This window comes from Haliotis rubra, unplaced genomic scaffold, assembly GCF_003918875.1.
Source record: "Haliotis rubra isolate DU_JTF1 unplaced genomic scaffold, ASM391887v1 Scf9, whole genome shotgun sequence".
NCBI classification, from domain to species: Eukaryota; Metazoa; Mollusca; class Gastropoda; order Lepetellida; family Haliotidae; genus Haliotis; species Haliotis rubra.
Window position 1 is genome coordinate 2,875,963 of NW_025767634.1, and position 27,455 is coordinate 2,903,417.

General features: G+C 38.5%; 1 protein-coding gene across 1 annotated transcript; it reads right to left on the reverse strand.

Moving 5' to 3' along the window:
• Positions 1 to 4,456: 4,456 nt before the first annotated feature.
• On the reverse strand, positions 4,457 to 27,359 carry LOC124263893 (sodium-coupled monocarboxylate transporter 2-like). The gene is made up of 16 exons (XM_046698621.1): positions 27,281 to 27,359; positions 20,577 to 20,977; positions 19,988 to 20,053; positions 19,133 to 19,184; positions 18,627 to 18,694; positions 17,438 to 17,592; positions 16,999 to 17,139; positions 13,982 to 14,111; positions 13,253 to 13,341; positions 9,827 to 9,942; positions 8,890 to 8,957; positions 8,571 to 8,657; positions 7,403 to 7,614; positions 6,384 to 6,484; positions 5,623 to 5,741; positions 4,457 to 5,194 (listed from the first exon to the last, which is right to left on the reverse strand). The coding sequence occupies exons 2-16, from the start codon at positions 20,946 to 20,948 to the stop codon at positions 5,057 to 5,059; spliced, it is 1,914 nt and encodes a 637-aa protein (XP_046554577.1). The 5' UTR covers positions 20,949 to 20,977; positions 27,281 to 27,359; the 3' UTR covers positions 4,457 to 5,056.
• Positions 27,360 to 27,455: the final 96 nt, after the last annotated feature.

Here is a 27,455-nt window from a genome sequence, read left to right on the forward strand (position 1 = left end):
TCAAATCAACCTGTCAATCATATAACATGAAAAAAACCCGAAATAAACCGACACAAAAAAACATGACATCTGCAAACCAAATATACATGGATGCCTTAGAATGATCCCAACAGTAATGCAATAGAATGAAAACAAATGACCAGCGAAAGAACTAACGTCAAAACGAGATCAATATATACATGGACAAGTGCATATAAATACAGATCATTAGCGTCTGTTGCAGAGTTACCCAACCAAGAAGTAGTCTATTGTCAATACGAGTCCTAAGAATCATTGCCATTATTGTATTTGTCCCTTAGAATGTACAATATATGTATGAATAATAATATATCTGAACCATTACTGCATATACTTTGTTAGGCGAACCATGAACAAAAGACGTATATATCGTATGTTTCTGCAGAAATGTTATTAACGACTACGATTCAAATCGACATACCTTACGAACTCTTGGACTTGGGTGTTGAAGCTGGACTAAAGCTTCCAGGGTACTGTTCCTGTTCCTGTTCCTGTTCGGGCAACAGTTGTCGATACCAACAAAGCGTCAAACGTTCTTTAAAGCTATGTAAAGCGAATGAAAATGTATAGCCCTTTTTCATTTGAATTTATAATATTCATGCCATGCGCGTCTGACGAATACGCAGTCATACGTGAATATAATATTTTCGGTACTGAATCTGATTAGGTTATTTTCGTTCAAAAATCAAACTTTTGTTAGCCATGACGGAGAATGACTTTGACACAGTATGCAAGAACCAGCAAGGGAGAGTTGACAGCTTATATAATATAATGGACAGCAGTTGTATATTTGATGTACTTCACCTGAGGGGGAGACAAGTGGTTAAACATGCCTACTCATCACGACAGAGGCACGGGTTCGATTCCCATCTTTGGTTACGTGTGTGAAGCCCCCATTCTCAATCGTGATGTTACGGGGAAATGGTTTAAGGGATGCATGTTGTACTTTGTAGGCGTGGATAGGCGTTGTGGGGTGTCTTTATGAGCATCAATTAAATCTCCTTCTTGCTGATATCCATGGGATTTTGACCAAAAGGATTACTTAAGCAACTTATATAGATGATCTGATCTCCGACAACAACTCCATCGCGTATTCCACTGATGTGCCCTGGACATAAAAGCATCCTGAGTAACAACACTTGAAACTATTAAGAAGGCTGTAAGACATGAGGGATGACAGCAACATTCCAAAGGTCAACTTCCCAAGCAGGCCAAGCCGTTAGAGTCCATAATTCTACGACAATTATAGAGAGCAATCTGGAACGATGGTACATTAAAGTATTACTCAAGATTACTGAATTCAGGGTCTGACAGTTAGGATTTAAATTCTCTTTAAATTTGTAATTTACACATGTGTTTGCATTTCAAAACCGCGTCAGTGGTAAACATAGGTCCTATGGCAACACGTGCTTATGATAAAATGTAACATATGATGCATGCTGAAATACACTTTCTCAGTAAAGTGCATACTCCAGTCGCATGTGGAAGCTGTTGAGTGGGTAGGATAGCTGGCTTTGTGTGCAGGCGAATAGCTGACTTTATCTAAGTATGGATCTGAATCACGCCAAACAATATCAGAACGTGTACTTTACACGGGTATTGTAATCTCAAACATAACACGTTACATGTTGCTGATATAGTCAGGATCGTCAGTCTAAGTAAACTTAGTCTCAGTATTATTGGTTACTCTGCTATACTGCGGAGTCTCTGTATAGTAGAATAAGTTTACTGAGACTGGCAGGATCGTACAACGGAATCTGGTTTCGTCGGAGATATCATGCCCCATACCAACAAACACATCAGGTCGATGACCAATAACCCCATCGGTGGGCAGTAACTCCGGATCAGGACTTATCAGTAACACCGCTGGCATTTCGAAACTGGTTGCAAAATGCCACTGAGATAAGGGACCGGTTGGGACAGGCAGTTGGCAGCGGAGTACCTGCCAAGACGGTGCGAAATCATCTGTGCATGTGGCATGTGCAAGCATGATATCCACGTGTCATCCCAGACCGTACTGCCTCTCATTTGGATTAGTAGTGTTGGGACGTCAGCGCTGAGATCATCGACGTTGGACAAAATGTTATATTTCCTGACGAATCAGGGTTCACTTTCGAGTCTATGACAGAAGGATTCAGGATATGCGACGTCTTTATAAGAGTTCTATCGACGTTAATATTGCACAGAAGTATCGTTTTGAGGAAGGATCTCTCACACAAACGAAGGAGGAAAATGACATAGACAGTTTATTTAATAACACATAAATGAAATAAAACTGGCAACAGCACATTACAAATACAGTAAACTCTAAAAACTGTACACCACATTTACACTTGTCTGACTTAAAACAGACTTTTTACATAACAACGCATCATAGATGAAGACACAGAACATAACCTGAATAATCATCTATGGCGGATCCAGAGACGGGATTCGGCGCGTTACTCAGGGTAATGGCGTGGACTCTCCACAGTAACATCTCAACTATAGCTCGGCCTCAAGCTGAGAGTTCGATCTGGTGGTGAGATCAGGGCAGTTGTTTGTTGTCTTTTAGATAAATTGAAATTACATATGAAGGTGCAAATACGAAATGTGTTTGACGTATTAAACAATTCAATAGGTCTCTTTCAAGCCTAAGGTATGATTTTAGCTATAAAAGGAACAGGAGACAGTTTGTGTACAGTATATTCCCGTTTCTAAGAATGGCTAGTAAAACTGCATAGTCACTGGACCGACTGGCTCGTGAAGTTTCATGGGGCCATTTTGTAAATATATCACTCTCACCGACATGTTACGTTATAGTACACTTTTAAATCATGCAACGTTATGGCCTGATAAAAATGTTTATCACATTAGCAGCTTAACGATGAAACCCGTGTAAAAGCATCATGTGTTTCCATAGGACCGTGTAAAATATCTTTTTCCCATCTATTTTTTTAATCTTTTGCCTAGTTTCTACATTCAAATGTCGGGCAAGTGAATTATTTTGTGGACTGGTAACTTTCAGGCATGGCTAGGCCGAGTGGCTAGCAAAATTTGGAAACTATTTCGCACACTGGTTCTAACGGATATGTCGTCAAGAATATGTCATCCCTATTGGGAAGGCTGAGAACGACTGTTGTAACATGTTAACGTCAATTTGAAGGATATCACCGTAGATAAGCGTGATTCACCTGGGTGCTGGATAACGTTGAGGAAGGGGGCAAACGCTCTCTTCCTAGCTTGCTTTGTCATTTAAAGCAGCGGTATGTGAACCATGTAACTGCTCAATAAGTCAACTCTGCAACACATCTGAGGCAATTTTATACTTGTTTAAAGGTCACATGCAACGTAAAACACAACTTTGCAGATTCTGATACCTTTCGGTATGGACATAGCGAAACAAATCGTCAAAAATGCAAATTCAACTTATAAAGTTGAAAAATAACGCAATGAAAAAAAACGCGCGAAATCGGAGTTCAAACGTTTCACTAATTTTCCCCAGACTTTTCTGGGGAATACGGGTTTCAACAGCTGGGCTGCGCTCATAGCACGTGCGCAAGTAAATAGGTTCGCGCAGCTTGGAAGCGGGTTGTCGGGTGAATACTCGGTGAAGGCTTTGGTGTGAGCTATTTTTCTAATGTTTTGTTGATATCTCACAGGCGCGAGCTTTTTATGTTATGACAGTAAATAAAATGTTTATATAATTTCAATTGTCTATTTCACCACACGTTCTTCTTACCGCGTCACTTTCTCAGTTCGATACTTAAAAGCAATGTCATTATTTAGCGACACAATTTCTAACTGTGATATAGATATGTCGTTGTCACAGACAAAACTCAATGTCTTGTTTTATTGACACCTGTGTGTCTGCCTGCCTGTCTGCTAATGACAATATTCAATACACAACTGCGATCACTGACCACATGCAATTTGAACTTAACACCAATCAGGCTATACACCATAAACAAAACGCATTGATTTATGGCCCGAGTTCTGTCTCTGTCACATTATGTAATTACATAGACAGGCAGGTGTGATACTTGAACACATGACATGTTATGATGTCTGTTGATTGCAAAATGTTATACACAAAAATTTAGCATGTATTTACAAAACCCAACATCTCTACACACACATCATGAGCCAGCCGTGAAGGCGGCATCTGCTAATGAACCAGCCGTTACACTTGAGTGCACACCCACCCGCTCTGACTGGGTTCGGTATCCCGGCTGCTTCGTTTCGAGGGAGGTTAACCCAAGTACACAATATTGCACTTTTGATTTGCGATAAGTGAAGCCTTTAAAATGTTTTTGTTTTTTTATGGTAGACAAACGGATGACATTTTCAGATTTGTCGCATCAGTGAAAGAAATGCTTTCGGATGCACGTCCCTATTTGACCTGTACTATTTGTTCCTGTGTTGCTTTTTCAGGGACCAAATGAATCATATATATGAATCACGCCAATAAGGATCAGAATATGTACTTTACAGAGGTATTGTAATCTCAAACATAACAGTTACGTGTTTCTGATATTGTCAGGATCGTGGAGTCTGCTTTCATTGGAGATATCATACCCCAATGCCAACAAATCCATCTTGTCCATGATCAATAAATCAAATGGACAATAACTCAGGTCTAGGAATGGTTAGGGGAATGTTTCTTTTCCTTGGACCAAATGTCTTTCCTTTGCAGTATATGTGGCGGTTCCCACCTGACGGTCAGGATACACTTATCATTGTCTCCAGTCACCTGGTGCCATTACTATTAAATAGTATTTCATAAACACTTGATCATGATATATTAGGAACAATGGCATGGTTTGTCGCTTCTATTTGGACGTGCTTGAAATAAAGGCTAAGCTGTCCAGATAAATAACAAGTGGGCAATTTCTTATACAATACAATGCAAATCAAACAACATCGAAACTGCAACAATGTAGACAAGACCCTTCGCAGCTCAAGATTATTCATGGCAACCAAATATATTCCACTTCTTATGTGAAATTCAGTCTATACTATATTCTACTTATACAGGTTCCGTTTTGTATATTAACTTCTACAATCTTTTATTCCAGGTTAGATCTTCAGCGTGTTCATCGGTGTTTTCTGCAGTGTGGCGTAAAGATATGAACTTGTCCTTCATCTCGGAGACGTCTTCATGTTGATGATGATCTGTTGCAGTTTCACTATATTTCTAAAAACACCAATAGTCCATAGTAAAACATCTTTGGTAAGTATGATTCTTCAAAATCTTACATTGTTGCTCCATTATTATACAATGGTATGATTTGTTTGTTCTTTAAAGCCGCACTCAGCATCTTTCCAGCTATGTGACTGTTGTCTGTAAATAATCCTGTCTGCACCAGAAAATCCAGTGATTGACAGCATGATCACCAAGTCATCAACCAAGTCAGCAAGCCTGACCACCCAATTCCGTTAGTCGCCGCTTACGACAAGCATGGGCTAGTTAAGACCACTTCCGGATTCTTCAATAGCAAATGGCAAATATTTACATGAATTGTTGAGCACATGTCACTTTCAACTTAGTCTGCACCTTTGCAGATGAAACCAAAACGATCTTCAAAGACAGTAGTGATATTGGTTTTCAATCGCCATACTCACCCCTTCATAGTCAACGCCAAACCGGAGAGGTTTGAGAACACGTTCCGGTAAGAAGGGTAGGAGCTTGTCAAACAATGGACAGACCAGACGAGGATCCACGGACTCAGGTTTCACTGGACCTATCGAGGAATGCGTCATGTAGTGTGTAACATATAATGTGTGCCTTTGTTGAAATGAAATTAACCGTAACAAGGATGTACAAGATGTCATGAATACATACAGTCATCTTAGTTTTAACAAAGCCTAATTCTGGCATAAAGCGATGTCATGGAAAATAATGCTACAACGAAATCGCAACACAAAGCTTTGCCGACAATCGTAACGTCATCCATTCCACCGCAATAAAATGAAATGAAGCCAATACTTCTCTGCCACAGAAGCTTGTTATCAGTATTGTCACACTGAAGATATTAGTTATAAGTGTTTGCAGACTAAAATAATAGGAAGAATAAGTTTGAATGATAAGGAGAATAACATCATCGCGTTTGTTATCATCAAATGTTATCATCAAGCCAAATTGATAATGTATTGATACTCCTCGGTCTCATAACATTAATCAGTTAGTATTAACGGGTTTAATGTCCAAAGGTTTATTGGTTTGTTAGAAAAGAAATGCTTTTCCTTGTACTGAATCGGCTTTTTAGTAGGTAGTAGTCACGAGGGTAGTTATTCTCATATATTTCATCCAGAACCGCTGGGGAGATTTAGAATCCCAATCCCGTAACATAAATCTCTATTCAAAGGTCATACATGTCACATACCTGTCAACAAACTGACAATGGATCCCACAACGCTGACTACCACCGTAGCAACAAGTGAGTAGTAGAGGTAAGACAGGCGATACATCGGGTAGAAGGGATCTCTGTTAACAAAATACACGTCGGTATGAATACAAAGCATCTCTAGGCGATATTCTGTGAAGAAACGAACCGATCTTTAAAATATCAGGAGTCTAATTAAACCATTTCTAGATGACGTTCTGTTTACTTTTATCACACGTCTTTGAAAGAACGTATGTGTACTATTCGTAACGAGAAACTTAAAGAAACATCTTTGCATGCAAGAATGTCTGCTACTTACATCAAGAAACTGAAAGAAGAATCTCCGCATGCATGTCTACATACAGATAATATCAAGAAGTATATCTATTTGAAAGCTTGTCTACCATTTTTCTAAAGAAACCGATAAACCCACCTGCACATAATCAAGTATGTCTTTTTGATAACAAGAAACTCAAATAAGCATATCCACAATGTCTAAACTCAAATGAAGCATCTCCACAAAGTATGTCTACAAAGCTTGTCTATCTTTTCTAAAGAAACTGAAAACCCATCTGAAGAATCAAGTATGTCTTTTGATAACAAGAAACTGCATCTCCACAAAGTTGTCTGCTCAACAAAGCTAATATCAGACTGTCCAACAGCTTATCAGACTGTCCATTTGAAAGTACGTATACAATTATTTAAATCAAGAAACTTAAACACCATTTCCAGGGGGCAATATGTCTGCTTTTGCTTTTTATCTCAAGAAACAAAGACCAAGAATTGTCTGACATAAATGAACCTACTCATAATACTATTATTCATTGAAGGCTATTTGTTTTGGCTGTGCAAACTCGATATATACTCATCGACATACAACTTTAGTCATGTTAACATGTCTTTTTCTGTAACATATGTGTCAAGATATTGTAAACAGATGACATGATATCATATATTTGTAAACAAATCTTAGAAATAGATATAGGTTGGTTGATCTATGTTACAATCAAGTCACGTACTGTGACTCCGTGTGTGACGTGTTTGCTGAAACATGTGACATCATGGCCTCTGTCGTAGTGTCTGAGGTTACGTTATTGGAGGAGAAGGTGAGGTTCCAGTTGCAGCCGTGAGTCAGTAAGGTAACTGAATGTGATGGCGATCTGGTCGCAAAGCTTCCAAAGCAGATCCACGCTGTGATGAAGATCCCCATCAGGTATCCGCTCACAGCCCCCTTAAGAGTTTAAAGAAAATTAAATGCGTGTATTTTAAAAAATTAAATATTTCGCTCGAAAGCAACAAATAGAATAAATCCTGGAAAGAAACAACTATATGAAATGAAGTATGAAAGATTTACATCTTATAAACTAGTCTATAAAGTATGGCCTTCATGGAATGTACAGTGTATGTTTGATTCGCAATGCCATAGACAAGTTTCCTCTGAAATGAATTGTATTGTATGAAACACCGGGAATCTTTCTTATTGTTGTTTCACATTTTCACTCTCAGTGATGACCTACCATGGCGCCTCCAACGACTCATGTTCACCACATTACGGTTTTTGTGTAAACAAACGCCTTAATTTTGAAATAAGAGCAAACTATCCCATTAGAAGCTTTTCAGTGCGAGTTTACGGATTTCCTAACAATGATGAAGACATGCTTCTATAGCGTCAACGATGAAGAGGTTTATTTTTATATGATTTTACTGACAACTTCGAACCATATAATCACAGTTAACCGAGCATAATTACGAAATGTAAGAGGGTTTTTTCATTTTGTTGAATATTAATTAATCAACATTTCACAATCTTATGATGTATCAAAGTCTTAATGAACATAATTTCCTATAAAAACATACACTGAGTAAATCTCTGGCCTTTGACAAAGGAGTGAGTGGGCATGGTTTTTCGCCACTTTTAGCAATATTCCAGCCATATCACGCTTTAACCATTAGGCCACCTCACCGACCCTTTGCCAAAGGATGGAAGGAGAATATCATATAACGTCTTATATACAAGCATTAACGGTGCACCATAATGGTTTCACAATAGTCTACCAAAAACTGTTTGGGAAATCTAAAGCTTGTAATCTCTTATATATCATCTCCACGTGTCTGCGCTATTTTATAAATGGTCCTGTCATATGTCAGAATGATATCGACATCGAAAGTACATGTGATACATGTTACCTTTCTATTTGCCCATGGGCAAAACATTGCAAGACAGAATATGCCCGCCATGGGTCCGTGCAGAACAGGAATTATCATCATCACACCCTGAAACACAAACCATTAGATAAGTGAGTAAGTGAGTGAGTTTAGTTTTACGCCGCACCCAGCAATATTCCAGCTATATGGCGGCGGTCTGTAAATAATCGAGTCTGGACCCATTAGATAAGTATTTCACACAAATCGAAAAGGATTAATTGAAACAGAATCATTACGATTACACAATGCCATGAAACAGAACTGTTTGTTCATAAGGAACCTGCTATTAATATATGCTCACCTGAAATAATGCACCAACTAAAGAGATGACGTATGACGCGCAGATTACTACCACCCCACAAATAAGCACTGGGTGAAAAAAACCAATGTCAGACAACTTGATAATATACAAAATAAATATGCTACTCGAAATTAAAGAATATCATATTCTTTCATTTTACAATAATGTATTGGGATGTGATAATGTAATATGAAAACCCATGGTTTTCATATGTGAGGAACAGCAGAGGACTTAGGGATACATTCATCAACTATGGTGTTCAGTTCATCAGAAAACATTTTATGGGATCAAGAATGCCCATGAAATGTTCAGGTTTCAATTTGTTAATACACATAGTTCCATATAAAAGCCAGTTTGGTTCCATCCACTTCAAATTTCAAATGAAAAGAGTCAATGTTAAGATTTAAGAGGTTGATCTACCCCACCTAAGCCTAATATATTACCTAATTAAAGGTCACTTATCTGCATATTGTCCCATTTTTGGAACGGTACTTTGGCGGAAAATTGAGTATGGAAAAAATGCAAACCATTTTCATTTTAGTTTTCTGTTTGAACGACGAAAGTTTTAAACACATTCTAATGAACTTACATAGTTGAAATAGGGATCAATAAAAAAATCATTTTACTTCACACATCGCCGAACTGGAAGTGGCCATGCTTAAAGAACTTAAACTCTACAAGAAAAATAAATGGTTCAACCACTAAACAATTTATTCAGCTTCATTCACGTCTATACTGCAAGTTTCTATCTTCAGCAATAAGAGAAAATGCTTTTTTGAAGTACTCGTCCCTGAGAGGGACGATATGCATAAATGTTAATACCTGAATATATAAGGGATAGTTGTATTGTACAGGGGTCTTGTATGTAGTAACATATGTTGTATCTAAAATATGTCGAGGCCAGAATGACAGTTAACTTAAACTTTTCATACATTACCTGAAAGTTTAGCAAGTCTCATATCTCCTTTATCTGAGAGATGCTTCAGGAAGTAAGGCTTGATGAGCTGATCCGGTATCACCGTTCCCAGAGCATTCAAGATGCTTGAAATTGTGCTGCAGATAAAGAGAAACACGGAAAAAGTGTGTCAGTCGGATGTTTTATTATGAGTACACTGTTGATCAAAATTATCAGCTCGTAGTTTGTTTTCCACAAAAGTGTTGTTATGGATAAATGTATAATTTTGTGCAACAATGTCATGATATAACATCGATCAAAGGAATCTGATCTGACAACCCGCATAGTGTACAGTGTTACCAGAAACACAAACGTCCCTGTGAATACCCCAAAGTATGAACCTGTGACCGTACAGCATGTACCTGAGATTCAACATAATTAACATGTTCCCGTTCCTTATGAACCTAGGGTCCCACTCCCACTTTATGTTCCTGGGACTCCAATGTTAACCAAGGATAAGTAACTACCTAAGAAGCACACATTATGTACAAGAGGCTCCCACATTATGCACCTGTCACTCCCACAGCATGTTATGCATCTGATGTACCTGCCACACACAATGTACCTGAGGCTCCCACATTATGTTCATGAAAGTCCTTTCCCACATTATGTACCTGTCACTCCTACAGCATGTAACACCCATATTATGAACCCGGGACTCCTACATTATGTACCTGTACCTGAGACTCCCACGTTATGTACCTGAGACCCCTACATTGTGTACCTGAGACTCCCACTTTAAGTACCTGAGGCTCCTACATTATGTACCTGTCACTCCTACAGCATGTAACACCCATATTATGTACCTGGGACTCCTACATTATGTACCTGTACCTGAGACTCCCACAATATGTACCTGAGCCCCCGACATTGTGTACCTGAGACTCCCACTTTATGTACCTGAGGCTCCCACATTATGTACCTGTCACTCCTACAGCATGTAACACCCATATTATTAACCCGGGACTCCTACATTATGTACCTGTACCTGAGACTCCCACGTTATGTACCTGAGACCCCTACATTGTGTACCTGAGACTCCCACTTTAAGTACCTGAGGCTCCCACATTATGTACCTGTCACTCCTACAGCATGTAACACCCATATTATTAACCCGGGACTCCTACATTATGTACCTGTACCTGAGACTCCCACTTTATGTACCTGAGACCCCTACATTGTGTACCTGAGACTCCCACTTTAAGTACCTGAGGCTCCCACATTATGTACCTGTCACTCCTACAGCATGTAACACCCATATTATGAACCCGGGACTCCTACATTATGTACCTGTACCTGAGACTCCCACGTTATGTACCTGAGATTCCTACGTTATGTACCTTAGACTGATACAATATGTATCTGAGACACCGATGTTGTGTAGCTGACATACACAGTATGTACCTGAGACTCCCACATTATGTACCTGTCACTCCTACAGCATATAACACCCATATTATGAACCCGGAACTCCTACATTATGTACCTCAGACTCCCACTTTATGTACCCGAGATTCCTAAGTTATGTACCTGGGACTGCTACAATATGTATCTGAAACGCCGATATTGTGTATCTGAGACTCCCACTTTAAGTACCTGAGACTCCCACTTTATGTACCTGAGACGCCTACATTATGTACCTGAGACTCCCACACTTTATGTACCTGAGACTCCCACTTTATGTACCTGAGACTCCCACTTTAAGTACTTGGGACTCCCTCATAATGTACCTGAGACACCTACATAATGTACCTGAGACTACTACATTATGTACCTGGGACTCCCATACTACGTAACTGAGACTCCCGAACAATATGTACCTGAAACTCCCACTTTATGTACCTGAGACTCCCACTCTATGTACCTGAGACTCTCTCATTATGTACCTGAGACTCCCACTCTGTACCTGACATTATGTACCTGAGACTCCCACTTTATGTACCTGAGACTCCCACATTATGTACCTGAGACTCCCACTTTATGTACCTGAGACTCCCACTTTATGTACCTGAGACTCCCACATTATGTACCTGAGACTCCCACTTTATGTACCTGAGAATACCACTCTATGTACATGAGACTCCCGAACAATATGTACCTGAAATTCCCACTTTATGTACCTGAGACTCCCACTCTATGTACCTGAGACTCTCTCATTATGTACCTGAGACTCCCACATTATGTACATGAGACTACTACATTATGTACCTGGGACTCCCATACTACGTAACTGAGACTCCCGAACAATATGTACCTGAAACTCCCACTTTATGTACCTGAGACTCCCACTTTATGTATCTGAGACTCTCTCATTATGTACCTGAGACTTCCACATTATGTTCCTGAGACTACTACATTATGTACCTGAGACTCCCACTTTATGTACCTGAGACACCCACATTATGTACCTGAGACTACTACATTATGTACCTGGGACTCCCATATTATGTAACTGAGACTCCCACTTTATGTACCTGAGACTCCCACATTATGTACCTGAGACTTCTACATTATGTACCTGGGACTCCCACTTTATGTACCTGAGACTCCCACATTATGTACCTATATTATGTACCTGGGACTCCCCATACCTACTACTACATTGCCTGAGACTCCCATATGACTACAATATGACTGGGACTCCCATATTACTTTATGAACTCCCACTATGGAAGATATGATGCCCAGGCAACGCTGTCCATGTACCTGAAAACTCCCACTTTATGTACTGATACTCTCCTGACTTTATATACCTGAGACTCTCTGAGACTCCCCATTTGTGTACCTGAGACTTCCACATTATGTACCTGAGACTACTACATTATGTACCTGAGACTCCCACATTATGTACCTGGAGACCCACTTTATGTATATGTACCTGAGACTACCACATTATGTACCTGAGACTCCCACTTTATGTACCTGAGACTCCCCTGAGACTCCCACATTATGTACCTGAGAACTCCCCACTTTATGTACCTGAGACTCCCACTCCCACTTTATGTACCTGAGACTCTCTCATTATGTACCTGAGACTCCCACATTATGTACCTGAGACTACTACATTATGTACCTGAGACTCCCACTTTATGTACCTGAGACTCCCACATTTATGTACCTGAGACTCCTACATTATGTACCTGAGACTCCCACATTATGTACCTGAGACTCCCACATTATGTACCTGAGACTCCCACATTATGTACCTGAGACTACTACATTATGTACCTGGGACTCCCATATTACGGAACTGAGACTCCCAAACAGTATGTACCTGAGACTCCCACTTTAAGCACCTAAGACTCCCACATTATGTACCTGAGACTACTACATTATGTACCTGAGACTACTACAATATGTACCTGGGACTCCCATATTACGGAACTGAGACTCCCAAACAGTATGTACCTGAGACTCCCACACAATATGGAAGATATGATGAGTCCCGGCAACGCCGGCACATCTCCCAGGATGTCCATCACCATCAGTGGAAGCAGCTGAAGACAGATAGGTTTCAAATTAATAGATACTTTACAACGTGTTCAGGGAAGATTGAACTTGTTGACTTGTCATCATTCTCAGCATTACTATAAGGTCCATAGAGTTGTTTTGTCAAACATGGTATTTCGGAAATGCAAAATAGCTCTATAAGTCGCATCATAAAACAAAACCGAAAGTTGAATCCAGGTGTTTGTGATCAACAGTTCTTATTACCAAGACATCATGAGGTAATCAAGGAGTGAGTTATTTTCCATAAATGTAGATCCTTCATTTAATCTTATAACAGAAAAGGTAATACCACACACAATGCATTTAATACACAGATATCCAACGCTTCTAACAACATAATAATATAGTCATACTCATTCTTGCACTTCTGGAAATATACATACTGGCTTTTCCTTCAATACATGACACATATACTGTATCCCATATGTTTCATTATCTTGGGGTAATGCTGTTCAGCTACTAAAATAATGTATGCACTACTGTGTTATATGTGCGTAAAATGAAACAGAGCGGTTGACAGTTGTTTGTTGGCAAGCTATACGATTTAAATATTACACTTTTAAGGACAGGTATAGAAATACGTTGAACTGAATTATTCTGCCAAATGTGACGTGTGTGCTGACGTACCTGGTCGTCCTTGTCGATGATGTTGAAGCTGACGGGGTGACAGTCGCTGTAGAAGGCGAACATGATCACACCGACCATTACCAGGAGGATATAAACTATCATGTAGCCTACTGCATTGATTCCCAGAGCTCTGAAAACCAACAAGAACTGCGTATATGTGTTTGATATAAGGCCATCTACATTTCTCATCTCCAAACTGGTGCTGATGAGGGGCGGGCGGGCGAAAAAAAAAGCTGGTGACAGAAAATGACCCTCCTACAATACCCAGACCATAAAAAGAGGCTTTTCTTATTGTGAGAATCTTTTTTCCCCTCAATTTTAGACAGTTCATATATCATTAAACAAAAGGAAACTATAAGGAATCCTGAGAGAAAGCATGTATTGACCCTTAATTAAATTAATTATGCTACAAACTTTTAATAGAGCCTCTTTAAATGTCACATTGGATCAGAATACAACAAAGTCAGTTCTTCAAAACTGGCACTTTCTTTTGTTTTGGAGATATTTATCACTTTTTGTCGCTTTTTTTGGCCACCGGTCAAAGGCTGTCGTCCACTGGCAGCACACTGGTTGCAGGTCCACAGTTTGTTTAGTTTCCAAGCGCAATTCGAATTGACACGATAGAAGATAACGGGAAAACGCCATGAAAAATCGGTTTATTGTCACGGCATTTCGTAGGACAGAACACGAGACAGTGTAAGTCTCGGGTGTCATATCATCTATGAAAAAATGTAAACTCACTTTATATATCAGCCCTTATGTTATTTCCGAACTATTGCCGCATTCAAATTTCACTAATAGTTCTCATACTACCACCGACCTCAACGTAAAAAGAATCGGAGATACACCTCCAACCAATGGACCTGTATCCCCTGGCAGACCTTTATCGCAAATTTGTGATTATTACACATCCCTGACAATTGAAGAAATTCTGTGTAGAATGTAACCTTTAATTATAAAAATGAGTAGTACGTTTTGATCAGCATTTCTTCACACATTTTATTTTGTTGTTAAATTCTGACACTATGTTTCTGACGCATACTTATTGTACCATACACCTATTATCCAATTAGTCGGTTGCAGCATAAATACCAGTCAGCATAGTTTGAAATAAAAGATTTAGCCCTTATAAAATGATCCCATCAGTCAGTGCTGTGAGTCATTATATATGTTAATTCATTGATCCATTTCATACAAAAGTTTAGCACCATTCAACCTCTAAATAAGTACCCTTTTACAGAGATTAGTCTCAACAAACAACGGATCATTCTGACCATTCAAAAGAGGATGTGTTAACATAGAAAATGTGTTTAAAATCAAATATGTTTATGGTGACATAAATTCCATGTAGATATGTGTATGCATTATTTATATTTTTTACAAATTTAAAAGATAAATACTTATGTACAATGACTGAATAAAGTCATGCATGTGCAATATAATATTAAAGTACACACGCACCATCATACAAAAATATCAGATAAAATTCACGACGAAATTCACACGTTGCATAACAATGTTTCCACATTTCGCGCACAATATCAGCTCCCGACCATACTGAATTACATGAATGTAGCCTTATCGGCATAATACGATATAGATTTGAGTACAAATGCAAAATTACACTGCAGGCTTAAAAGTGTGATATTCAGACATCTTGTGCCAGATTTGAATTACCAAGTGCAAAACGTCAACAAAACGATCAGTTGATTCCACCGCCTCTCTACGAATGGCCATTTTGCGATTCATTAATGGAATATAAGCAGTCATGGCTATCCCCGGTGTATCATGGAATCACATAACAAATATGTCAGGATAACACACACGTTAACGGTGATGGTGAAGGCTGTACAGGTTAACTGTCTCGAAGTGTTTAGTAACAAGTACAGCTACCACCGCGCATAAGACATGCGCTGTCAGTTTAAGGTTGGACCGTCCAGATTAGCGCTCCAAGCGGATTAGTGAAGGGAAGAAAATAAAAAAGATCGCCCATTTAGATGTTTGAGAGACTTTTCAAAATATTATATTTTAAGGCACATTTTTCCTTTGATCAGGCTGAAATTATTGCTGTCGGCGACATTTTGTAAAATAAAAAAAATAATTTTTTGTTCCGTCGGAAGGAAAATTTGGGTCGGTCGGGAGATGAGAAACACAGAAAAAATACGGACGGCCTAACAGATACCATTGGATATTCAGGTTACAAGCTAAGTGTTCAGAGTGCAGTACATGTGTGTCATTTCCTGGTGAAAGCTAATCATACGGGTATGGTGCTTTGGAACCTTCTGTCATAGCTCCATTCCACCTCATAAACTCTCCAAGGTCGTTTTTCTCATGTCTTGCTGACCCGTGAAGATCCGGCTTAGAATTGATCGTCAGTAACTCATGCTTGTCGTAAGAGGGATCGGGTGGTCAGTCTCGGTGACATGGTTGACACATGTCATCGTATGCCAACTGTGTATATCGATGGCTTTTTTACAGTGCTTTACGAAAGAAAGAAAGTATGCACGTGGCATTTGGGGGATGTTTCCAAAATGTGTACAAACGCATTAAATAGGTTTATGAACAAATTTCAAACGTAACCATCTAGTTTGTATCGTTAGGAAAAATCTAAGAAAGCTTTAATGCGATGTGCGATTTTTTGGAAGTCATTAACAATATGAACGTTTAGAAAGAGCACACCAGTAAAATGCCAAGATTGCCATCAGCTCTGCGAGTGTGCAAAGAACGAGACTTCGGCCATCCAAAGTGCCAGCACCTTTGTCTTACCAAGGCACACAGAAACGTATCAACCAAACTGTCCAGACGTACCTTAGTAATTGGTCAGCAAATCAGCAGAAACACAAACAAATTGGTTTGTCCGGCATCATTTGTGCCAACAAGAGGAACATTACCTGCCAGGGTCCGCAAATCAAGTATTCGATTCCCTGAGTAAACCCTTCATTTCACTAAATTACAAACGTCAACGGCCTCCACTCCGTAATGTTCCTGAAACTCACTAGCCAATTACTCCAACTTACATCTGAGCGCTTCTGAGACTTGAACAAGACAGTGCCCTCTGCACCTCCGCTTGCTGAGTACCATATGTCCCCACCCACATGGTTCCAGCTCCAAACAGGTACGCCCAAACCGAGTGCGTGGTTTTCGGATCGAAGCTGAAGCTACAAGGGTAACGAATGGATCTTTCACTGTCTACTGCCGTAGGTACACGTGTATTTTTGAAGATTGAATAATACAGATAAACGTCCATACACGAACATAACATCGCGATCTGAAACTGACCAAATGATATCAGATGTATTCTCAAGGGAACAAAACATATAGCCTCATAAGGTGACCATATAATCCAATGTCAAGCGTACGACACATCAATGTTTTTGCATAAAGTAGTGGTAGTTTTGGGTTTGTTTAAAACATTAAAACGCATTTTGAGACGATAAAAAGTCAACTGTATCCTACTCATCTATCTTGATCCGGGATCTGTTTTCGGCAATTGCCCAGGCGTTGCTGAATCCACCCACAGCCGCAGAGCCTTTGACAACGAGGACAACGCAGCCTATCACCATGATGCTGCCTTGGAGAGTGTCCGTCCACAACACGGCCTTCATACCACCCTAGAGAGGAGATGCGTAAAAACAACTACATGTGATCAATTATAGACAGTGTGGTGGATACAATATATATTTCTGGCTGAAAATTCATAAACGTTTTATGCATGGTGTCATATACAGATGATGTAATCTGCTAAAAGAATCCGGCGGATGGTATGCATGGTGTAATGGGTGCGTGATCTACCCTGGGAATCAAGCGGGTGGCATGTACTGGATATAGGGGACTTAATTTTCACGGGAAACCAACGGGTGGCATGTACTGGATATAGGTGAATAGAAATTGTCACGGGAATCCATCAGGTGGCATGCACTGGAAATAGGAGACATAATTTTCACGGGAATCCAGCGGGTGGCTTGCACTGGATATAGGAGACATAATTTTCACGGGACTCCAACAGATGGCATGTATTGGATATAGGTGAATAGAAATTTTCACGGGTATCAAGCGGGTGGCATGCACTGGATTTAAAGGGGACGTATTTTCATGGGAATCCATCGGGTGGCATGCACTGGATATAGGAGACGTAATTTTCACGGGAATCCAGCAGATGGCATGTATTGGATATAGGTGAATAGAAATTTTCACGGGAATCAAGCGGGTGGCATGCACTGGATATCACGGTGACGTAATTTTCACGGGAATCCATCGGGTGGCATGCACTGGATATAAAGGAACGTATTTTCACGGGAATCCATCGGGTGGCTTGCACTGGATAAAGGAGAATAGGAATTTTCACGGGAATCCAGCTGACTGCATGTACTGAATATAGGTGAATAGGAATGTTCATGGGAATCAAGCGGGTGGTATGTACCGGATACAGGGGACGTAATACTAGGATCTACCCTAAGAATCGAATGGATAGCATGCGTTGTACACGGGAGACCTAATTTTCACAGGAATCCTTAGCGTGGCATGTATTTGGAAGTGGTGCTTTTCACTTCTCCGCAATACGAATTTTACACCATATATAAGGTGTTGCCTGCAAATACCGTCTGTCCCACGTGAAGACACTTAGACAAATGGCTATTGTACTCACCAGCGCTGTGTATATAGTGCTTACTGCTCCCAGGACAATGGCGATTCCCCAGACGTTGAACCCCGTGACTGTAAGAATACAGAGCTGCCAATGCCATTGTTGCAAGACATGGTTCGGTTGTTACTCTAGTGTATTAAAATGCAATACTGAATAATGGACTACCAACATTGTCAAGGTCCAATAATGATACTTTAAGCAAGTCCCTACATGTTGACCTAAAAATTATCTCCAGAAAGTCATGTCTTGTTTGCTTCAATAAAACGTAAATATTACAGAAGCGAATGTATCATCTTTGATGGTCAAAGTAAAAAAAGATACGGGGCTAAAATACTACTCGTTTAATACTTGCTGTGACTTGCACAGACAAGATACTTCGAATTCATCTTTTTAGGAGCAACCGAACTCAGACTAGTGTTCATACATATTCATAAAATGTGTCTTAGTGACGCTTAAATCTGGTAATGAAACCGAGTTTTAAAAAATACAATTTTCGGATTCATTCCTACCTGCACTGACAGCCAGTGACGGGGCATAGACAACTACAGACGTGTAGAAAAGCTGTGAAGAAAATAATAAATGGAATGAAAGATCAGGGTATCAGATATAAGCTACTGTAGGGATACGACGAAGGCCGAATAAAATTCGAACCTGGGCATTTTGCATTAGTTTTTACGCGGGCTTTCAGCCGTATTGATATAGTAGTTGGGAATGAAATCTGATGTGGCCAACGAAAGCCTTATCTTCCACTCTGAAAGTTAAAATTTAAATTATCCATTTTCCTACTGAGAAAAATAGTGTAAGTGACTCTGAGGAATACTCTTGTTTGTCGTACATGCATAAGGAAAACGCCATTATAACCCATTTACATTGAAATACGAAAGTTTATTCCTGTTCAAGGTGTTTGACGATGCCTTGACGATGTCTAAAAAGCAGAGTAACATCAAACTCGCTACTGTTTACTGTTTACTGTTTACTGTAACTGTACATTCGTACGTGGTGAAAACCAGTGTCTTAATTATTCATCTGTGTTATAACTGTCTATTTGCATTCATCGATTGCCTTATAAGGTGAGTGAGTGAGTTTAGTCTAGTTTTACGTCGCACTCAGCAATATTCCAGCTATATGGCGGCGGTCTGTAAATAATCGAGTCTGGACCAGACAATCCAGTGATCATCAGCATGAGTATCCATCTACGCAATTGGGAACCGATGACATGTGTCAACCAAGTCAGCCATCCAGACCACCCGGTCCTGTTAGTTGCCTCTTACGACAAGCATGGGTTACTGACGATCAATTCTAACGCGGATCTTCACGGGTCGCCTTATAAGGCATTGCAAAAGTAAGTGTGACTTGGTGATTACCGCTTGGATGAGGAAGCAGGTCAACGCAAGTGTTCGGACTCGCTTGCCAAATCTCTTCTCTAAGTACTGAAAAAGAAAAATGGGTACACATGTTTTAAGTTCCACAACAATGTAACCATGCCATGCAAGACAAAACCATCATGAACTATGACACTAGTGAGTGAGTCAGGGTTTACATCGCTTTTAGCATTATCCAAGCAATAACTGTGGATAACACTAGAAATGGGCTTCACACATTGTACTCATGAGGTACGCCATAGACATATGTGTATCTTGTGTCTGTGTTCTCCTGTCATTCACCAAGGAGAACAAATATTTATTAGTGTCACTGTTTTATTACAAGAGTATTTGGATGTAAACAACATCGGTTAAACTTGACTTAAATACAATGACTTAGTTGGAGATAACTAGGGTCATACCAAACATAGAGGGACCACTAATTGTAATTCGTTATAACCATAGCTCGTTAAGCATTTCGACTAAAGTATAAGGCAAGTGGACAGGATGACAACAAAAATTAGTTCAATATATCCGCCTGTTCGATATAAGCGTAGTTTAATTCCATTTCAGCAAGGCTATTATAGTTCACCTGGAAGACATTGGTGATGCCGAGTTGATAGAAGAAGGGTAGGAAGACTCTACCAACTACCGCACAACCGATAGCAACAGAGATTCCAAACCAAAACAACATGGTGTTGGTTCTGTACACCTCCACGGGTGCTCCCAGCAATGATAAAGCCGAGAGGTACGTCACCAGCAGTGACATTGACACTGGGATATAGTGCATCCGGCGCCCTCCTAACAGATACTCATTTACGTTGTTATGGTGACGGTCCTTGATGACGTAGAAGACCCCGATGGCGGCTGAAGACACTAACATGGCGACTGTAATGGTGTAGTCAGCCACTCCGAAAGTTTGAATCTTTCCTGTGTTGATGCTATACGTTCCTTCGACAGCCATGATGGTATTGCCAGTTACAGTTATGTTTTCTGCAACATGACAAAAAGTGTGCAGTATTGTGTGATTATATATTCTTTTTACTGAATATACCTTTCGACAACCTGCAGTTTACATATGCCAGAAAATCAATATAATTTCACAGTCTTACCTTGTAAGTCAATGAAGTTTATACTCGCTTTTCAAAAACAATCTATAAATTTTAAATAGTTGTAATTTTCTGTTTGGTATTATAATAATTTATACGGATATGTCGCATCATAATATAACAAAGAAGTTGTCCTTAAAGAATCATACCTTTCTCGGTTATTATTTTGCAATTTCTTGTAAACGTTGTGCAGTTACAATATCGACACAAAATGAAACCCAGCGGGCACAAAACGTTGAGTCAACGTTTAATCAATGTTGACTTGTGGTTGTTTGGTTGATCAACCTTTCATAAGCGTTGATTCAACGTTTATCATGCGACCAAAGAAACTTAGTCGAGATTCGTTTAGTTGTCAACGTTGTTTCGACGTAAGGAACCAACGAAATGTCGACTAATTGTTTCCTGGGTATATTTGTTACATATACATTGGTAATAGGTATCCAGCTTAGCAACTATCATTTCTGAACATTAATTTGATAAAAGATCCAGATCGACCTAGGCCAAGATATAATGTAATATATTGTATGATTGTGCATCGATCAACGGACGGAAATGTTACGTAAATCATAATTGAAAATGAAAAAAATCAATGACTTTAGGTATAAAGTGACCAGTTATCCGAATTGCATTAAATGTCATATTTTCCAACAAAACTTTCAAAATCTTATAATTCCCGACAATTTGCTGTCAAACACATTCCAGATGTTGACCTTTCGATCGCCTCTGTTGATCATATCCGGACATGCGTACATTTATCGCGCGCGCAAAGACAGTAGATCGTTGTCAGTTCGTCGTTTCACTTTGGCGAAGTTCACCGGAACATCGTTTTATTTTCAATAGCTTCTCAGCATGATGGTGTTTATTTGGTAAGTATTTCATTCATGTATAATGAACACGCAAGAATGTTGTTTAAATCTAGCATGTTCATGTAGCAGGAAACTCCGAATTAGGGCTCATGGTTATCTCACAAGGTTACCGGTATGTCATGTACGTGTTTCTCAATTTCGTGGAAGCCCATGTTTTCCATGAACTTGTTTTGTTATTTTTCAAAATATCTGCATGCATATATTTGGCATTTTATTATATCAATGCTATACGAAATCAAATAGAATCTATTAATATTTTATATTATATCACATTAGTACGAAAATCTGTTCGTTTGAATAGATCTAGGAGTAAATTGTGCATTGAGCAGTGGACGTTCTGAACTCTGTCAGCGTGTGTATATTAATTGTGGGTTTTGGGGTGCGTGGGGTGGGGATGGGGATGGAGAATGGCGAAAGGAAGGAAATCTTTCTCAGATCATGCAACGAAAATTCACAATAAAATGTCTTGTGCATGTCATTGTGAAGGGTGAAATTGTATATAATTTTTTAAAACTTTTCTTTATTTACAAAATGTAACTTCATTAATGATTCTTTGAAGGGACAGTTAACAAAACTGCACCCATAGACTTTAATTCTTACACTGATTTGGAAGGGATTGTGATCATTTACATCCTTAATGGTTAAAATGTTACATATAAAAGAAGTAATTTATATAGGAACGTTTAATTATGAAAAATAAGATTTAACTTTAATTGAATTTGAAGAAATCTCATCTTCGATAATTGAGTGGCATCAATTTTGTGGATCACATGAAGAGAGCAATGCTAAAATAACAAGTTTTTAACATTTCACTTGTTTACCAGTATCTCCATCACAAAGATTAAGAGAACGATGATAACGCACTTTTATTACCAACCACTTTGTTTTCTCATCCTTTAATGTAATAAATGGCTTTTGTTCCAATTTATGACTCCTGTTAGCAAAATTCCTACAGCAGTACAACACCTATCTAATTTTTAAATACTCATCTCCGGGCATCTCTAAAGAAAACTAAGTCTGACAGAATAACAACAAACTTCCATTGTTTTACAGGACAATGTCAAACAATTTGATGTCAAGAATGAATGTTGATGGGCGAAACGGCAAGTTTTCTTTTAAGAATACAAGGTTGTATTCAATCATCTCTGGTAAGTTAATTACCAAGTGCTCTTTGTCAGCATTTTCATCATGGCCATAGCAAATAATAAATGACAGTAAAGCATCGTTTAAATCAATCTAATTCATAGTATAATTGAATAATCAGTTTGCAATTGAGGATTTTCTTTGAAAATTTTAGAACACTTCGATTCATTTACTTGAAAATATAAATTGTTTACATTATAAAAGTACTTTTCCTCATATATTGTGTGGATGCTGTATGTTTTTACATGTCGAGTTACAGCAGTGAAGTGAACCTTTCTTGTGATTGAATTAACAAATACTTGAATCATTTAAGACAATATAGCTTCCATATAAAATTTATGTATTTTTACATATAAATATTTCAGAATGTGTCCTATCTCCCGATGGGAATGTAACCGAAGCAAATTTCAAGAAAGAGTTAGGAACCTTTCTGAAGTGTGCACCTGACCCTCATGGTGGGAGTGGCAGAAAGAAGAGGATCTATTAATTGTGTGTTTTGGAGTTATAATTGTGTTTAAAGATCAGAGGTGTGACATTGAAATTGCTGGCGTGAATGTTAGTTTAATGATAAATGCAGATGATATTGTGTTATTATCACCAACAGAGCTCACCTACAGAATGTCATGTACGAAGATTTCATGAAAAGTGACTTGTTTTATGTTCTGTCTTCAGGTATAGTTCATGGTCATCTTGGATTCCTTGCATGGTGAAAGTAATTGCATTGTGTTTATTCAGGGGTCTATCTAATAGCTGAAATTCAGCACAAATGTCTTCTCGGGGCAATTTCCACCTTTTCAAGATAACAATACAACAGTAAATAGTTTTTCTTAATTTGGAATACTCTTTCCTTCTTACTGAAATTATATCCAACTGACATAAAACTTAAATGAACACTATATTGAATGTGAAATAAAGTATTTTATGAGGTAAATATTTTTACTGTAATTTTCTGTTTCACTGTTTATTGCAGGTAGCCTTTTTGGGGTATTTTAATTGGATGCAAGAGTTAAGTGCTACCTTAGTGTAGTTTAAAGATGAAATGCGAGGTTATTTAGAGGAATACGGAATACATGTATTGTAACCTTGGTTGAATTTTCACGTGTTTACGTTAGATTTCTATATAAAAAACTCCCATACACGACCACGGAACAACCCATTTTCAACGTTAATAATATGTCAAACTTCAACATTGATTCCACGTCGGATATCTACGTCTAAAAAACTTTCACATACAACCTTTTTTCAACGTTAATAATATGTCAAACTTATACGTTGATTCCACGTCGGATATCTACGTCTAAAAAACTTTCATATACAACCTATTTTCAACCTAATTTCTACGTTGAGGACCAACCTATTCTCTACGTTGGAACAACGTTGATGTGCCCGCTGGGAAAATAAATCTCGTTTATCCATCATCAACAGATTGGACTGGACTGGACGAAAGGCATCATAACAGGGAAACGTATACAAATGTTTATGTGAAATGCATAACAAATTATATTAATTTTATTTATTTTCAGATGCCGCACAATTCTGTCATGCAATAACATCCTTTAGACAATCGATCGATGGACCAGAAAATCAACTGCTCAGTTCTGTTTGCGTATTTCTCTTTTCTTTCTAATGTATGTCGTATGTAAGTCCTCCCGTGAGTAGGCTATAAAAGTGTGAGCGATAAATACGATATTTAATTTAAACTGGAAACACTTAAACTCCTCATTCACCTGATGAAGGGGGCGATGAAAAGCCCAGAAACGTCGTGTATATGTTACAGTGAATATGTCAAATCAAAGATTTTGTAAAATCACTGAAACTTTCAGGGATTTTATAAAATTCCTGATTCACTCAGTGGTTTCACAAAATCCCTGGAATTCCAAGGGATTTAACAAAAAATTGTGTAGAGAGATGTGGCACACACATCAAACTGGTTGCGTGAATACTTTCCACACAAGACACCGGCTTTTACAGCAAGTGTGTACATGCCGTTGTCAGTAATGGCCATTGTATTGAGTATTGTTCACTTCCTTATATTGTTCATCTTTGGTTACTGTATATACATGCAATATTTACAAGCAGTATTGTCAAACCAAACACTGAGAATGCGATATATTCATTTCAGGGAATATGTCCAAAAATTGTCGTGATTTTCAGGGATTTTGTGAACCACTGAGTGAATCAGGAATTTTATAAAATCCCTGAAATTTTCAGTGATTTTACAAAATCTCTGATTTGACATATTCACTGTAACATATACAATAAAGAAGAAGTTGACATCCATAATAATTTGTCTTATACTTGAATACCAACTTCTATATGCCTCTCAAGAACCTCCTTATGTACTGTTTGCGCCGATCTTTGAACTCTTATCGCTAAGAAGGTTAGTGATTCAAGCGTTCCATTCCCAGCAACCAAGAAGACCATTTCTTGTGTTCCGCTGCTGGATTATTCCTGAACGTCAGTCACCTCTCGGTGACAAACGTAGTTTTGAAATAGGGTGAAACTAATATCTACATGACTTGGCGTATTGTCAACCTTGAATAATTTATCGGAAACGTTTAGGTTTTGCTGTTAAATTTCTGAATTTGTAAAGAGGACGGTCAGAGACAATGGCGATGACAGCGTTGAACGTACATTTGGCGCATACAAATAATAAAGCATCAATAAGAGAGCAGTTATGCTATTGTTTTACGATCTCATTTGTACCGAACGTTAGACATGCTCGAGTATTCCGTAATTATTGACGACTGACATTTAAATACGTATATTCCACGAGTTGTATTAATGCTGTGAATGTTGGTAATTATCATTTAAGTGATCAATTCATATCAATTTCACTAATATCCTTTTAGACAGGTAATCGGGAATTATTCATCTCTGGCGTTGATTTATGGGATCCTAGATTTGCAATACAGCAAATTTGCAGTTGCAATATGCCACACATAACAATACGCCAAAAGAAAGGGTTCAATTATATATTGAAGAATCTGCTTGGATGCAACAGAAAACAAAAGAAATCACAAACTAAGTCTGTTGCAATCTCTATGTCAAACATAAATGAAAACCTGTTAAATCTGAACACGATGGGTGATTGGATGTGAAATATATTACAACGACGCTTCTTTGAGAGAGCTTCATTGTTCACCGGGGAATTATTTCACATAAATATATCCAGTTTATTATATAACTACTTTAATAATAACAAGGTCTTGTCACATGTATGAATAAAGGATAACACCAAACTGATTCTAAAAACGTGGGACCTTTACCTGTCAAACAACCATCTCAAATAAGATTCAGCAACTATCACCGAAAACAATCTGTATTGTCTCAACAAAAATAATGTACTACTATGAAAAGGATGAAAAGTTAGGCTCCATTAAACGGATGTTCACAAACTGCGTTAGAACCTTTAACACCTCTCTTCCACGGTTTGATATATTCTAAAGAATAAACACGAGGTGACCCACGTCCCGATACATATGTTTGGAAATGCAATCATGTTTTACAATCGGAACATGGTTCATTTCAGTAAATCTTGCGGGTGTTTTAAATCAACTGTAAACAAAGTTAGGCTCCATTAAACGGATGTTCACAAACTGCGTTAGAACCTTTAACACCTCTCTTCCACGGTTTGATATATTCTAAAGAATAAACACGAGGTGACCCACGTCCCGATACATATGTTTGGAAATGCAATCATGTTTTACAATCGGAACATGGTTCATTTCAGTAAATCTTGCGGGTGTTTTAAATCAACTGTAAACATGATTTAATACATAACATATATTATGACCAAATACTGCTCTGCACAGATTATAACCTACTTACCTGTTAATGAAAACTGAAACAAGCAGACAACAAAGTGTATTATTTCCTTATTAAACACGTAAGTATGAAACGACATAATTACTAATAGAATGTTTAAACCTGATCATTACAGTAGTCATACTTTCTTGAAGCTGTCCTCCTAGTAACATTTCAACAAAAATATTATTTACATTTTTATGCTGAAGTTGTCAGAAGAGCTGTATTTTTGTCCAACGAAATGTACAGTATATATGACATCAAGTTGCATAGACTGTCAAATATTCTAGAAGCTTAAGTCTGAACACTGAGACAAAATACTAGGGAAGATTATTGCATAAATGTTGATCATCTGATTGAGAAGGTTTTACCTCAGTGACTCTTGGGGTGGCTTCCTAAAGGCTGCTGGCGTGCGTGTGTATGTTTCGGATGGACAACCTAGTGTATGTCACATGGACAGTCAAATACTGCAGTGAATCATACCGAGGAATGGAGTTGTTATCCGTGACAGTCTACACAGCGAAATATATATGTATAGAACATTAA

What these genes read in the sequence shown, in the direction of transcription:
- LOC124263893 (XM_046698621.1), bottom strand. Translation starts at nt 20,948, where the DNA reads ATGGCTGTCGAAGGAACGTATAGCATCAACACAGGAAAGATTCAAACT. An exon ending in TCCCGGATCAAGATAGATGA is followed by an intron (nt 17,140 to 17,437) that starts GTAGGATACAGT and finishes TTACCCTTGTAG; the next exon opens with CTTCAGCTTCGATCCGAAAA. An exon ending in AGTCTCAGAAGCGCTCAGAT is followed by an intron (nt 14,112 to 16,998) that starts GTAAGTTGGAGT and finishes GTTGGTTTTCAG; the next exon opens with AGCTCTGGGAATCAATGCAG.